Source organism: Colius striatus, chromosome 5, assembly GCF_028858725.1.
Source record: "Colius striatus isolate bColStr4 chromosome 5, bColStr4.1.hap1, whole genome shotgun sequence".
Lineage (NCBI taxonomy): Eukaryota > Metazoa > Chordata > Aves > Coliiformes > Coliidae > Colius > Colius striatus.
Genome location: NC_084763.1, coordinates 204,837 through 220,757, shown reverse-complemented (window position 1 = coordinate 220,757; position 15,921 = coordinate 204,837). Strand labels below are relative to the sequence as shown.

Below are 15,921 nucleotides of genomic sequence, written 5' to 3'. Positions count from 1 at the left end.
TAGTGAAGAAAGCATTGCCAAGTTAGAGCAAGTCATCTGCAGAAGTTATTTGACATCTCAGTGAGTACATTAGGTAACTCAGGTGAGATGATGTGAAGTTCCAGTTTTAGAGACTTCAAGATGAGAACTTCTTGAACTTAAAATTCCTGGTACTTGGGTAACATAGTAGCAAGAGTCTTTGTCTTTTTCTCATACGTTTATGTTAAAAAATATTTCAAGTGCCTGCAGTGTCAACGTTAACTGTGGGCCTAAAGCTCCAGTCTGTCGATTCATGATTAAATAGTTAAAAATAATGGCCGAAAAGTTAACTTGTTTGGAAATCCAGCTGCACATAAGCCTAGTATCTTTGACCAGTGAATGCTTCTAATAAATATGAAGCTCCAGGTCACAGATTCCTGTTTTTTATTAATTGTTATTCTTTGTATTTTTATTTTGCTAGAGTTCGTTCATACCTGCGAAAGCCTTTGCCATGAAGGAGAATGTAAACCATGTTCTCACACATCAAATATTTATTGTAGGTGTGGCTTCAAAAAAAAGGTGAGTGTATAACACTTGACCATGGAAACAGTAATCTTTGTTGCTTTTTAAAGCTCTGTAGTAAAAGTAGGTGAAGTAGTTCAGGAAGAGGAAGCTACGAAATGTAAGAGGTGCTGTGCTGCTTAGTTGCAAGAACCTCCATTGTATAATTACTGATGGATACTAACTAAATTATATTGTGGAGTGCTAACATGGGCTACTTACTGTGAAGGCAAGTTTTGGAAGCATTTTTTGTAGAGTTTACACAGAATTCTTGTTTGTTTAAGCTGCTGGAAAGTCCTAAATGATCCTGCAGTATTTATATAGCACAAAGAATGGTAGCAGTACCAAGAACAGTGTAACCTGGGAGAAGAAAGGGAGCCTGACATAAAAAGCTAACTAAAGCTTCATAGTTACAGCTTGTAAATTTGTTGTAGATTTTTTTTGAGAGAATACAAAGTTTTTTCTGATTCTCGTTCTTCATACATTTATATAGTGACCCAGCAGATTCTCAGCAATCATTATATAATAGTATGTTATTAAACTGTGCTGCTTTCTGTAATCACAGCCTTGTAATCCATGATAGCTGTCACAGCAGCCTTGATGACTTTTCTGACCTGTCATATAGCCTGGCTTCTGGTTATGTAAGTCTGTAAGTCCACTGAAGTTTCTGAGACTTTGCCTGAGGTTGGAACAATTTCCTCCTCCGAGTTTGCTGAAGGTAGTTATGATGTAGAAGCCTTCAGATTGTCTTTCATTTTGAGGCCTATAACGGTAGTGAGGTTTGGAGTTTATGCAGCTTCTCGGACACCAGAAGACAGCTTCTTGAAAAACTATGCGTGAACTACAATGATAATTCAAATCAGTGGTGACAAAGTGATGCTCAGAAATAACAACTCAGAATGTGGATTTGTGATGGCTGAATCAACAATGTTCTTTTCATCCATCACCTTTTATTTCTATGTTGAGTTCTTTAATCTAGACAGTGCTTCTTTGATCATGAGATTTGACTTCTTTTTGTTTACTTTAGGGTTTTTGTTTGGGGATTTTTAAAATTTCTTTGTTAACCAAGTCAGACATGCCTTTTGTAAGAGCACTTTGGGAGCATTCTCTGGGAGGGCTCTTCTGGTTTCCTGTTTCTGTCACTTGACAGGATTATCTGCTGAATGGAGTGTGGAATACAGAGCTATTTTTTTTTAACAGGAACAGTATTTTGTTAAAAAGTTTGAGGATTTTTTCCAGCTTCTATTTCACTTTTGTGTACAGAAGTGTTATGCACATGAAAACTCAAGAGTGCTGTTTCTTTGTGTATTGTGACTGGTTCTTTTCTAAATAAGTCGGTTTCAATGTTTTTGTTTGTTTTAAGCTAATGGTTCCCTGTTTGTTTCCTAGGAAGTCCCATGTGCTCTCCTCAGAAACAAAGGTACAAAGTTACACTACGCATATAATCTGAAATTGCTTTAAAAACTACACAGAGTTCATGTTAATTTTGTGTTTGATTGACAAAGCTGGGAAACATCTGATGAGTACTGCTTCTTTGATCTGTATTTCTGTGCCAAGTTGGTCATTTCTTGAGATGCTGCTACTTTTGGGAAAAGACTGGGAATAAGGCTCTAACTTCTCTCCATCTTTTACATGAGGAGAGACTTTTCTATGTTGTTTGAGATCATTTGATCTCAAAGGTTCCAGACAAGCCATCTATTTTGATTTGGACAATTTGTTACACCACCTGCCATATTAAATAGGTTGCCTTTGGGTCAACTTGCAGAGCTCAGATGCAAAGTAATGCTGCTTCTCTGCTCTTGCCCAAGTGCCTGGGGGAGTGCAAGCTTTGTTTCTGCTCAGCAATTGTTCTGTGCTGCTGGTCTTTGCATCTGATCTTTGCATCACACTTCTTGGTGTTGTGGATGTAGCATCTCAAAATGCACCTCCATGCAATGTTTAACTTGATGGACTGCTGTCATACTGAGGTACTTATTTACAAAGTGCATAAGGAAGTTTCCTGATCTGAGCTTTTATCTGTGAAGAATGCTCTTGAGAACCCAGAAGGGATTACTGTTGTTAACTGTGGATGGTGCTAAGGTTTTCTGTGTTATCACTAGTTCCATGAGCTTGTCAACAGTAGTTGTATTTAGCTGACACTTACTGCCTTGCCAGTTTTGTCAATTTTAAATTGAATGTTCATGATACTCCAGTGAACCAGGATTTTCTGTTTTCTGTGTTCTCTTGTGCAGAGTTTATGGTGTAAAGGCTAATGTAAAATAAGATAGTTTCATGTGTTCTGCTCTCCAAAATCTGATTGAACAAGGGTTTGTTTAAAGGAAGCCAAACGTCCACATGAGGAATTAAAGAGGGGGAAAAAGTAATGTAAAAGTTTGCCTGCTGGCTTACTCTGTATTACCCTCTGTACGCTCTGCAACAGCCTTAGCATAGAACTGTGATCACAGGTCTTGTTCTCGGCAGAAGTAAAGACATAAAGGTATGACTGTGGTTTTGGTTTTTAACAGCTGCTATTACATTCATGTGTGAAAAACGATGCAACAAGAAGCGATCCTGTGGACGACACAAGTGCAATGAAGTTTGCTGTGTGGTAAGTTTGCATGTTGTGTTATAGAATTGTCCATTGTACTTGTATTTGGTTTTGGTTGGGATACTGAAAGACTCTTTTGCTTTTGTCTTTCCATTTTTCTGTAGCATCAGTCTCTCTTCGCAGTATTGGGCATGCTCAGAGAGTTTGTGTGTGTGTGTGTGCATTTATTTTACAGCACTTGTGTTATGGACATCATTACAAATATAAAACTGCATTCCAGCCTAAATGCAATGAAATTAGCGTAAAGGCACTTTCTGTCAACACGGTGATGCCAAGGAGAAGAGGAAGGGGAAGGATCTTAGTACAAGAAGCATAAGCTGTGATGTACCTATGTACCTGGTTTTGGCTGGGATGGAATTAGTTTTCTCCCCAGCAGCTGGTACAGGACTGTGTTTTGGATCTAGTGTGAGGATGATGTTGGCAAGACACTGATGGTTCAGTTGTTGCTCAGTAGTGCTTACCTTATGTGAAGGCTTTTTTAAGTTCCCAACACTCAGCCAGGTTGGAGGTGCACAAGCAGCTGGCAGGGACATGTCGAGGAAAGCTGACTCCAGCTAGCCAAGGGCTATTCCATGCCATAGGACATTGTGCCCAGTATAGATCCTGGGGAGAGGTGGGGGGAAGGGGTAGATCGCTGCTTGGGCATCAGTCAGTGGGGGGTGAGCAATTGCACTGGGCATCACTTGTCTTTCTTGGGATTTATTTCTCTCTCTTTTTGTCATCTTCTCTTCATTACTATTAATTGTTTAATTTAATTTCAGTTATTCAACTGATCTTGTCTCAACCCAGAAGTTAGACTGGTTTTTTTCCACTGATTCTCCTCCTCAACCCAAGGAGAGGAAGGAGAGTAAGCGAGTAGCTACTTGATGCTTACTTGCTGGATTAAACTGTGACACTCTGCAACAGAGGTCTTTACAGGATCTGCTTTAGAAATTGTGTAACTGTACAGTGCTGGGAAAAGTATATAGATCAGACCTAAGCTGTTTTTTGCACTCTACAGTTTTGTCAATTGGCTGATTATGACATTGCAGAGAAAAATAAACTAGTGGGGTTTATAGTTTAATTCTGCTTTTCTTTTTTTGGCTCCCCCTAGGACACTGAACATAAGTGTTCTTTGGTTTGTGGTCGTAAACTCAACTGTGGGCTTCATAGATGTGAAGAACCCTGTCATCGGGGCAGTTGTCAAACATGCTGGCAAACAAGTGAGTTACTGCAAGAAAATATTATTAAGAGTACTGGAGACTTGGCTGCAGGTCATGGGAGCACATAGTCTCTGCTAGCAACAGGAGAGACCAGACAGACTCGTGTGGCAGCAGCTGGAGAGCAGGACCACAAGGTTTAAGGGGGCCTCTTGGATGGGTGGCAGTGCCTGGAGAGGCCCAGACAGGGAGTGATTCCCTTGTGGGTTTCTGTCCTGTGTGTGCCTGTGTAAGTCTGAGTAATTGGGTAACAAACGTGCTTCAGAGTTGGGCTGACTGGCTCGTGGGAGATCTGCCTCTGGAAACAGCCAGCGTTTCAGCCAGTGACTCTGTCCAGGTGTGGCTCTATAGACAGAGCCTATGCCAGTATTTGAGGTCCATGAATGTGATGTGGTGAATACACGTTCAGTCTTGCCACTGGCTGGACCTGCGTATTGATCTAGCAGCCGTCATGTCACGGAAGCGGGAAGGTAGGAGCCTTTGGGTGTTTTGCTTTGATGTGTTAGGAAGGAGGGCTCCTCTGATTCCCAGAGTCAGAGAACTTAGTGAATTCAGCGGCTCCCTTAATACACTCATCTTCTCCTGAGGTTGGAATAGTTTTGTATTTTTATTGCCCCATTGTTTTCTTACCTTCTCTGTCATTCTCTCTTGCTCCCCCTGATGCACTGTCTCTTTGTTTATAGACCAGTCATATTATTTTCCTATTCACAGATCTCCTTCTATGTAGCTGCTGTAACTTAGTATTTTCTCTTAGTGTACTGTTTCTGTAAGGATTTATCTTTGAACTATAGTTTGCATTCCAATCAGTCTCCTTCCCAGGTTCTCTATAGTCTGATAGCCAGCAGTGAACTGTAAGTTTTAGTTGGGATGGCATATGTAAGTATTTATATTCCTTGGTTTATTTTATCAGTGAGATTTGGAGTCTTGTGATGAGTTTCAAATCTGTTTGCCAAATGCATAAGGGAAACAAAAAGAAATTAAGTCCTGCCTGACACAGAGAATTTCCAAAATAGGCTAAATTGGCTTTGAGATATTTTAACAGATTCATAAGCTGCTTATGAATGTAATAATGAATGACAGAAGTATACTGAAGAAATTTTAGGAAGAAGTCTTTAGAATTACGTCCTGATGGGATGCATCCTAGAGTGCTGAGGGAGCTGGCTGATGTGATTGCTAAGCCTCTCTCCATCATTTTTGAACAATCAAGGAGGACACGTGAAGTGCCTGAGGACTGGAGAAAGGCCAATGTCACTCAAGTCTTCAAAAAGGACAAGAAGGACAACCCAGGAAACTACAGGCTGGTCAGCCTCACCTCCATCCCTGGAAAAGTCATCCTGAATGTTATCACTGAACATATGAAGGATAAGATGGTTATCAGGGGGAGTCAACATGGCTTCACCAAGGGGAAATCCTGTCTGACTGACCTGATGCCTTCTATGAGTGCATAACCAGCTGGGTAGATGAGGGGAGAGCAGCGGATGTCATCTACCTTGACTTCAGTAAGGCTTTTGACACTGTCTCCCACAACATCCTCATCAGAAAGCTCAGGCAGTGTGGCTGGATGAGTGGAGGTGAGGTGGAGGGAGAGCTGCTGAATGACAGAGCCCAGAGAGTGGTGATCAACGGCAGAGAGTTGAGTTGGAGGCCTGTGGCCAGTGGAGTTCCACAGGGATCGATTCTGGGGCCAGTCTTGTTCAACATCTTCGTCAACGTCCTGGATGAGGGGACAGAGTGTACCCTCAGCAAGTTCCTTGATGACACCAAACTGGGAGCACTGGCTGATTCCCCAGAGGCTGTGCTGCCATTCAGCGGGATCTCGACCGGCTTGAGAGTTGGGCAGAGAGGAACCTCCTGAGGTTCAACAAGGACAAGTGCAGAGTCCTACATCTGGGCAGGAACAACCCCATGCACCAGCACAGGCTGGGGGTCGAACTGCTGAAGAGCAGCTCTGCAGAGACAGACCTGGGAGTGCTGGTTGATAATAAACTAACCATGAGCCAGCAATGTGCCCTCGTGGCCAAGAAGCCAATGGCAGCCTGGGATGCATCAAGAAGAGTGTGGGCAGCAGGTTGAGGGAGGTTCTGCTCCCCCTCTGCTCTGCCCTGGTGAGGCCTCATCTGGAGTCCTGTGTCCAGTTCTGGGCACCTCAGCTCAAGAGGGACAGAGACCTTCTGGAGAGAGGCCAGTGCAGGGCTACCAAGATGATCAGGAAACTGGAGCGTCTTCCTTATGAGGAAAGGCTGCAGGACCTGGGGCTGTTTGGGATGGAGAAGAGGAGACTGAGGGGGGATCTCATTAACATTTACAAATATCTAAAGGGTGGGTGTCAGGAGGTTGGGGCACCCCTTTTTTCTATAGTATCTAGCAACAGGACAAGGGGTGATGGGATGAAGCTGGAACACAAAAAGTTCCACTTAAATATGAGAAAAAACGATTTCACTGTGAGGGTGAGGGAGCCCTGGCACAGGCTGCCCAGAGGAGTTGTGGAGTCTCCTTCCTTGGAGGTCTTCAAGACCTGCCTGGACATGTTCCTATGCGACCTGATCTAGGTGACCCTGCTTCTGCAGGGAGTTTGGACTGGATGATCTCTAAAGGTGCCTTCCAACCCCCACCATTCTATGATTAGGACTAGAAGCCTTTTTTTTTCTTTTCTCTGGAATCTTCGTAGTACCATGTCCAGGGCTTTGGCAAAAGGACAAAATCTAACCACTGGTGTGAAAAAGTGATGCTGAGGGAGAAACTGGGAGCACAAGATTTGGATTATGTGCTTTCTGGAAGGGAATTCAAGAGCCATGTCACAATTTTGAAGCCAGGGATAGAACAGCAACAGCTTTCAACTGATAAGGAGCACTTACCTTGCTCCTGATCTTTGCTGTTGTCAAAGAATCCCTCTCTCAAAGCAAGCATAACTCCTAGTGATCAGAGTCTAGTTTTCTTGAAGGAGCCACAAAAGCTAGCTAATAGATTCACTACAGTGGTGCTTGGTATCAAAAAACAAAGCCAGAGTAGAACTTTTAGGGACATGGGTTGGTGGTGACCAAGGCAGTGCTGGGGGAAGTGTTGGACTCAAGGAGCTTAAATATCTTTTCTAACCTCAGCCATTCCATGATTCTGTGATCTGCACATTATTTAAAGACTACTCAGGGGAGGAGGGCAAATACGTGTAGCCATTGGGATACATTGAACTTTTCTTTTTTCAGGTTTTGACGAGTTAACTTGTTATTGTGGTGAATCTGTGATTTATCCCCCTGTACCCTGTGGCACTCAGCCACCAGAGTGTAAAAAACCATGCACCAGGCCACATGACTGTGATCATCCAGGTAACTCATGCTGTTCAGTTTTGCTTGGTGTTTTGGTTGAAAATACCTTTGCTTGTATATTAGATGCTTTTTTAGTAGTTGTGACTATTTCCAAAAGTCTACACGTGCTGTGAGCAGTAGTAGTGGTCCTTCTGACTGGGAAAAGCAGTGGATTATTTTCTCATAGCTGTTAGTAGTCACAACACATTAAATGCTATATTCCAAAAATTAAGTCTGTTGAAACTGTAGGATAATCTAGTGAACAGGTAGTTCCTCTGTACCTTGGGATTTCATTGGCCGATTGCAAAATATGTAGCACAGGTCAAACAGATATGCTTTCTGAGAAATTCTGTCTGGTTCTATATCACAAGTCACAAAACTGTCTGCTATTTAATTTAGAAAATAGAGAAGATGCCTAGAAACTTGCTGATGTAATTTTTGAAAACTACTTTCAAGAGCATGTAAAGAATATCTTTAATTCATATGTTTAAAGAGCAGATTATCCTTGCACGAAGCATGGTGCTTCCCACAAAATGTGCAGTTCTGAAATGCAAACTGGGGTTTAATAGTCTTTACTGTCTCCTTCAATGCATGGACTGAAGTATGCTAATAAAACCATGCTGGCTTTTATATTTCTGTGACTGCAGTGTACCATTCCTGTCATAGTGAGGAGAAATGTCCCCCCTGTACCTATCTCACTCAGAAATGGTGTATGGGCAAACATGAAGTAAGTGTGGACACTTAATGTTTTTGAATACTAAATAATTTTCTAGGTCAGCAGGCTTAGATTTTTGTGGCCTCTTAGGGATAGAATATATGGCTGGGATCCGAGTTTAATGTGATTAAATTAGGAAAGTATCTCTCTGTGCCGTATATATTCAAACCACCTGCTATATTGGACTGCAATATAAAGGAAAAACCAGTCTTTGCCTGGAGATATTCTAGCATTATGTAACTGTGTGAACAGCGAAAGTACTTGGAGATTTGCATGTAAAAGTTTTCCATTTGTAGTTGTCGTCTTTTTTCTCCTGTCTTCCAGCTGCGCAGTAATATTCCTTGTCATCTCACTGACATCTCCTGCGGACTGCACTGCAATCAGATGCTAAAATGTGGGATGCACAAATGTAAAAGAATCTGTCATAAAGGAGAATGTCTCATAGATGAGGACTGTAAACAGCCATGTATTATTCCAAGGCTGTATTGTAACCATCCCTGTATGGCTCCATGTCATCCTTCTTCACCCTGCCCCACAAGCTCCTGCTCTGCAAAGGTTAGAAAGGTTCAATTATCAGCCAATAACAACAGCTGTGACAAAACCTGAGTTGTTTGTATGTTGATAGCATGACATTTTTTCAGTATACTTAAAAATATTGACCTTTTTAAAAAAAAATACAACAAAACAACAACAAACTATTAATCACTTTGTTAGCCATTACTCCACTAAAATGGGGCTTTTTGAAGGAATAAATTTACCTCCCTCACAAGCCCTCCTTGGCCATAAACAGACAAGTTTCAGTAAGCTGCCCTCTCGTGTGATACACAGGTTGATCTTCAGTGTGAATGTGGAAGAAGAAAGGAGAGTATGATTTGCTCAGAAGCGTCTAATACATATCAAAGGTTTGTATTGTAATAGTTTTTTTAATTCCTTCCTGGACTGATTTCTTTAAAGTTAAATTAAATTTCAGCTTGACTAAAACCAGGAAATTCACAAGCTGTTTCACACTTCTGTGGTCCTTCCACATACGGTTTGTTTTGAGTTCTTCCAAGCTTTCAGACCAGCTGTGCTGTCCTAGGACACGTTCCTTTTTGCACTGTTGTTAACTCTTAGCTGTAGGGGGTTGTCGAAGCTCGAGTGCCCCGTCTGTGGAACTCTGCTCTCCAGATTCAGGCACCTGAATGCAGGTGATTACACAGACAGCAACTCACACATGCGGAGTGCTGTGAGTTTCCCTTAGTGTGTGGTGAAACCTAGTCAATACAGATGTTGGAAACCCTGAAATAGATAAATTTAGGCAGGAGAGCTTTGACATCTAAATTTTGGTTCTTAATATACAAAATGAGTGCTACTAACTCCATTTATTTCAATAGATTTGTCTCCACATCCCAGTTCTGGACTTAATTCTCTTTTTCTCTTACAAGGCGGGGCAAGGAAGGGACAAGGAAAAGAAGAAAAGAAGGGCTTTAGAACTTTTGAAATGAAAATAGCAAAAGGGTCAAGATACCAATAATAATATTACTCTGAGGCCATTACTGAGAAGAAGTAAAAAAATTAATCTACATAGTTGATATGCCACCAGAGTTCTGCTCTCCATCCCAGTTGGTAGGAAAGCACAGCCTCACGTTCTTCATGTCTCTCAAAGAAAGCTTCCTAATAACTATTTGGAACTGCTGTTTGAAGGCCTGATACAAGGCCAGCTTAGGATATGCTGCTTTGTCCCTGCTGAACACTGCCCTGATGAAAATTCTGATGGAAGATGGCTTAATGTCTATGTAAGAGGGGTTTAATACTACCTAATGAAACAAGGACGAAAATGTGCTAATCATCAACAGCTAAGAAAAGCTGTAGTCAGTACCAAGTTGAGTGCAAATAGATGTACAGGAGTGGTGAGCTTTTTCTTAGAAAGAAGGTGGGGATGTTTTTGTTAAGATCTGTCTCACTATGATTACAAGTTGGAAGACTGACTCAACTTTGAAATAACCATTTAAATTGACACATGTTTATCATTAACGATAAGCTGAGAAGGTCACATAGTTACAAGACCAAATTTTTGAAGGCTGTTACTTTTCCACTGTCTCTGTAGCTCAGGCTCTGCAGAATATGCGTATGAGGAAAACGGTTCTTTGGAGTTAGTGAGAGTCCTTGCATGCATAAGCTGAACACATGTTTACCTAACCAGAGCCCAAGTCAAAAGGCTGGGAAAGAAGCACTCAAGTTTAAAGCAAGTGTTTTCATATGTTTTTACGCCATCTACAAACTTGAGGAGCGGAAAAACCCACCAAGCAGCAACAAAGCCAAACACAACAAAGTAAATCTTGTAGCACTGCTGTGGAAAGGTCAGCAAGTTAATGGAGTTATCCAGGGTCTGTCAAAAATGTTACAGGAGTGGTGAAAGGGGTCAGTGAATGTCAGTGAGGGTGTGCCCCAGGGAACAGGAAAGGGAGTATGGTGCTGCATCTGCACACATGTGATACAAATGATGTCATACCATCTAATGGCCCATTAACTAGACTTTGTCACCACTTGATAAACATGAAGCTGGTGGTGCCTCTCAGTGCTTTTTGTAAATACAATTTTCCTCCTTCCTGATAGGTGATTAGTTCTCTGAATGTGGTGCAAAACATACAGACACAAACTGAATTTAACAGAAAAGATGAGGACAGAAGGTTCTGTTTTCAGGATTTTGTTTGAAAATGGTGTGTGATAATTCACTATAAACTTGCTGTGTATTTCAAGTATAGAAACTTTGCAAGAAAATAGGACTGAGAAGGCTTGAGAAGGACGAAGAATGTTCACAATTAAAATGGTGTCGGTCTCAGTTTGCTCTTACCTTGTGGTTTGCATCACACACATTTTCTAAGCAAATGTCTAAATACTTTATAATGTCTAAAATACTAAATGTCTAAATACTAATATTTTATATACGAGTTTTAGTTGCACACAATTGAGGAAGAATCACGTAAAAAGGTAATGAAAGCTGTATGGTCAACTGCAGTTTGAATATTAAACAGATGAAAAGAAAATGTATTCACATTGCCTAGTTGAGACTTGCTTAGCACTGATGCTCTGAAAAATTCCCCAAAGAGGTATGTCTGTCTGTTAGTCCTGCTCCTAGTTTCTCAAGGGAGATAGGAGAGTCACCTCTTAATTTATGTAGATTAGACTCTTAAAGCTAGATGATGTGGAACTGGAGTCCCTTTCTGTGACCTAAAGAGGAAATGGTCAATCTGATGTACTTATTCCACCTGGAGGTTTGAGTCTGTGGCTTTATACACCTTATCAAAGGTTTCTGTGTTGCCTCAAATGAAACCCAATGCTCTTCTTTTTCAGAATAGCTGCTATATCTATAGCCACCAAGTTAACAGATCTACAGCTGGGGGATTCAGTGGAAATCAGTAGGCTTATCACAAAAAAAGAAATGAAGCAGGCCAGGTAAGGAGATACATGTAGAAATAAGTTTGAAGATCTCGTGTGTACCCGAAACGTAGGCAGCATGGAAAATGCATGATATCGTGAGCAAAATCCCAGCTAAAACAGGAAGACGTTAAGTAGCCTGCTTCTACTGTAACACTGCTAAAAGAGTATTTTGCAATTTCTTAGTGATTCATGGTTTTGCCTTCAATACAGAGTAAGTTCTCTGTCAAATGCTGGTTTGTTGTTAGAGTTACGTATGGAACAGTATCTCCTGTAGTTCAACAAGGACAAGTGCAGAGTCCTTCCCCTGGGGAGGAACAACCCCATGCACCACTACAGGCTGGGTATTGACCTGCTGGAGAGCAGCTCTGCAGAGACAGACCTGGGAGTGCTGGTTGATAATAAACTAACCATGAGCCAGCGATGTGCCCTCATGGCCAAGAAGCCAATGGCATCCTGGCCTGCATCAAGAAGAGTGTGGGCAGCAGGTTGAGGGACATTCTGCTCCCCCTCTCCTCTGCCCTGGTGAGTCCTCATCTGGAGTCCTGTGTCCAGTTCTGGGCTCCTCAGCTCAAGAGGGACAGAGACCTTTTGGAGAGAGGCCAGTGCAGGGCTGCCAAGATGATCAGGAAACTGGAGCGTCTTCCTTATGAGGAAAGGCTGCAGGACCTGAGGCTGTTTGGGATGGAGAAGAGGAGACTGAGGGGGGATCTCATTAACATTTACAAATATCTAAAGGGTGGGTGTCAGGAGGTTGGGGCACCCCTTTTTTCTATAGTAGATAGTAACAGGACAAGGGGTGATGGGATGAAGCTGGAACACAAAAAGTTCCATTTAAACATAAGGAAAAACTCTTTCACTGCTGAGATGAGGGAGCCCTGGCCCAGGCTGCCTAGGGATGGTGTGGAGGCTCATTCTTGAGAGGTCTTCAAAACCCACCTGGACACTTTTCTATGTGACTTGATCTAGCAATCAATTGTTAGAAATCGAGTCTAAAGGCCAGAAGTTTGTATCTGCCCCTGTGAAATTGTGGATGACTGTTGATACTTCTCTGACATTTTAATGCCTTAAAATAAAACTGCAAAATACCTTTCAAAGGAGACAGTAAACTGAAATTCATGGCTCTGCTGCCACTGGGAGTTACGGGCTCAGCTGAAGTTCTGATTTTTATGGTGCATTCTAGTCCTCCGTGTGAATAGCTCACTTGCCTGTTTTCCCTGGCTGAGATTTTTCTCTGATGCAGAGGAGCAAGTGACTTTGTCACATCATTCTTATCCCATTTCCCATCCTTCCCAATGTCCCCTTAATGCTGGTATCAGACGTGATTTCTTTCTGAAATTATCTCATTTACCAGTACAAGAAGATCTCATTCAGGAGCTGTTTTTATCAGCCTTTATACGACTGGTAATTGCTGCTTCTGTTCAGGACCTGAGTAAGGGCTTGTGTGCACAAAGATTTTTGATTGTTGCTTGGTTTTTGGCTGGTGTTGGTCTAATGTGATAAACTATTCTCATGCATTCTTCTTAGTTCTTTAGACTGTGATGATATGACATGAACAAAGCTACAGTTTGAGAAGTGTGAGTAGCAGCCAGGACTCTAACTGTGTTTTTCTGTCATCGTTCAGGTTGCAGTGCGATGAAGAATGTTTAGCTCTTCAGAGGAACAGGTGAGCAACGAGCTTGCTTTTTTTGAAGAAGCAGTCCCGTTTCAGAAAGTTAATGCTTTGTGGACAAAAAAGTCCTTTCCTGCATGACTTAGAGAACTGATCAATGTAGAGATGATTCCTGTGTTATAGGGATCTGAAATCTTACCAGAATATTCTAGTGAGAAGTCCTAAATGAGTAGATTCAAATGTACTGGCTGTTTCTTCTGCAAGCAGTTCATCTCTAGTAGTGACCTGTATCTTCACTGCCAACGTGTTTTGGGGCCGGAAGGGTTTGTGTGTTTGGGTTTATTTGTTTGGTTCTGGTTTTGTTATGTTTTGGTTTTTTCCTCCTCCCCTCAAATTTAGGCGTCTTGCTGAGGCTCTTGAAATAGATGATAATTCTGATCCTTTTAATATCCGTTCTTCTGGACCAAAGTACAGTGACCTTTTAAAAGAGGATGCAAGGTATGTGTTCTGATGATGACGAGTGTCATAGCTACGCTGTGCTGAGACCCGAGCAGTTCTGTTTTCTCTCCAGCCTTGGCAGTAGGTGATAACTGAGGGAAAGGAGGGGATGTGCACTTCTCAACATCTCCAAAGTGAGAACTTCAAAAATTACAACTTGCTGACAGGTTGCTTTGTTCTGAGACAGGACCAGGTTTAGGATGGGAACATCATTTACCACCATCTTTCTCACTGCAGACAGATGCCTGTACCTCTTGCACTGTATATCCTCAAATCTCTGGGGCAATCCAGATGTTTGTTGAGAATGCCTCTTTCAAAGGAAACTTTCAGCTTAAGGAATACTGAAGCCCACCATTTCTTTGAAGACTCCTCAACCCAAATTATGCTGCCTCAGTGTCCTCTCAATGATTTAAAAGAAAAAACGGTTGTTTTGTGTCTCACACCATCTGCATTGGCCTGCCCTTTGTAGTTCCTGTCTGTATCCTGGGGCTCAGTCAGATCATCAGGTAGCCTATTGTTGTCCTTCCACAAAGTTCTTCTGAGTGAAAGATTCTGGAGATAAAAAGGGGAGATAAAGCGCCTGCCTCACCTTTGAACACACATGTGGATAGTCTCAACTCTGCCACAGTGTAGCATATTAGAAGCAAAAGGGTGTAAGGTCCTGCTTCTGCTCTTCAGACAGTCATTGCAACCAGGGCTGTAAAGTGCTGTCCATTAAATTACTTTCTGTACAGTTAATCTACTTCAATCCAACATTTACTACCGGGAAAGAACGTTCTGTTCATCAGTTCCTTTCTGCTGCCACCCTCCCCTGTGGCCTCATCCCCAGCATTGTGTGCTTTCTGTTTTGTCTTCCTTTTTTGCGTACTTCAGTCTGAAGATTTCTTGAAGCTGAGAAACATTCTAAATATTTCTGTAAGAATTCCCACTGCTAGATTTCACTGCTGATTTCCAATTGATAACTCTGTTTTTATAGGCTCCGGAAGGGTTGACTTTATTTTAAACATTCCCCAGTCTGTGAACCGGTTCCTCAGTCAGTTTTTAAATGCTGCATGTCAGATGCTTTTGGGCCCTCTCATTGAATTGTTGGTTCCATTTGGTTTTTTTGGCTTTTTTTTTTTACCTCCTGTGATCACTTGATCTTGGATGTTCAAAGGCTGGCATTCCTTGTAGTATTTGATTTCTCACTTCCTGGAGTTAAGCTCATCCTGAAGGGATCAGTGGTTTTGCCTGGGTTTTGTAAGGCTTGGGGTGGGTTTTTTTTTTTGGACTTCTTTCTTTTTAACTCTAGAGATGGGCTAAGTCCATCGTACCAGCGATCAAGTGGTGTTGGTAGCTGAGCTAACCAATGTTGCACTGAAGCCACCTCTGAAGCAGGGCAAACCCAAAGGTGGTAGTGCCAGCTTTGGTAGATACCAAAGATTTCATCTGGATTGATGAAATCCTGACATCGTTCTCAAAGTGACATCACCTTGGTATGGAGTGGTGCCTGTTTTTGAAGAAATAAGATTATTTAGTAAATAATCAGCCTTGAGAGGTGAAATCTTCAGGTAGCATTTTCCTCCCATGGGGATGGTGCCCTAGCAAACAACACCCATACTTCTGTAGCTGGTTTATTCAGTTAAGAAGAGACTGCAGAGCTCACCCTTGTGTGCAAGACTTGACTTACTGTGCTTAAGCAAGGAAAAAGAGAATGTAAAATGTTCATTTGCAAGTAGCCTCGTGTTCTTCTTTTGTTCTTACGAATCTGTTAGCTAGAGCAGTTGAAGACCGTTTCCTCCGTCGTGGAACAGAACTCCACTCTGTTCACCCAATCCCTGCATTTATGTCAAATTGTGTATTCTAATAGAGTGAATTGCCTTAATGACAAGTTGTTTAAAACCTCTGAAATGGCAACTTTTAAATCTATATCATCTCTTAGGAAATGTAGAATTGCATTGTCAGACAGCAGGGTTGTATCATACAATTTTATGCTTGGTTCCAGGGCACAAAGGGAAACTAATTCAGGATTTTTAAGCAGTGATAGCATACTAACTTTTTTAATGTAAATAGTGAGATTTTTATATAAATATATA

General features: G+C 41.8%; 1 protein-coding gene across 4 annotated transcripts in view; it reads left to right on the top strand.

The window, feature by feature from the left end:
- The window catches only part of NFX1 (nuclear transcription factor, X-box binding 1), a 54,244-nt gene that overhangs the window by 25,225 nt on the left and 13,098 nt on the right, over nt 1-15,921 (top strand). For all 4 annotated transcript variants that reach the window (XM_061996192.1, XM_061996191.1, XM_061996193.1 and 1 more), the window contains 11 exons: nt 440-537; nt 1,909-1,939; nt 3,024-3,106; nt 4,200-4,308; nt 7,506-7,625; nt 8,252-8,331; nt 8,644-8,874; nt 9,148-9,221; nt 11,653-11,754; nt 13,361-13,402; nt 13,748-13,846. In XM_061996192.1, the coding sequence (XP_061852176.1) occupies nt 440-537; nt 1,909-1,939; nt 3,024-3,106; nt 4,200-4,308; nt 7,506-7,625; nt 8,252-8,331; nt 8,644-8,874; nt 9,148-9,221; nt 11,653-11,754; nt 13,361-13,402; nt 13,748-13,846 (1,069 nt within the window). The remainder of the gene's footprint in view (nt 1-439; nt 538-1,908; nt 1,940-3,023; nt 3,107-4,199; nt 4,309-7,505; nt 7,626-8,251; nt 8,332-8,643; nt 8,875-9,147; nt 9,222-11,652; nt 11,755-13,360; nt 13,403-13,747; nt 13,847-15,921) is intronic.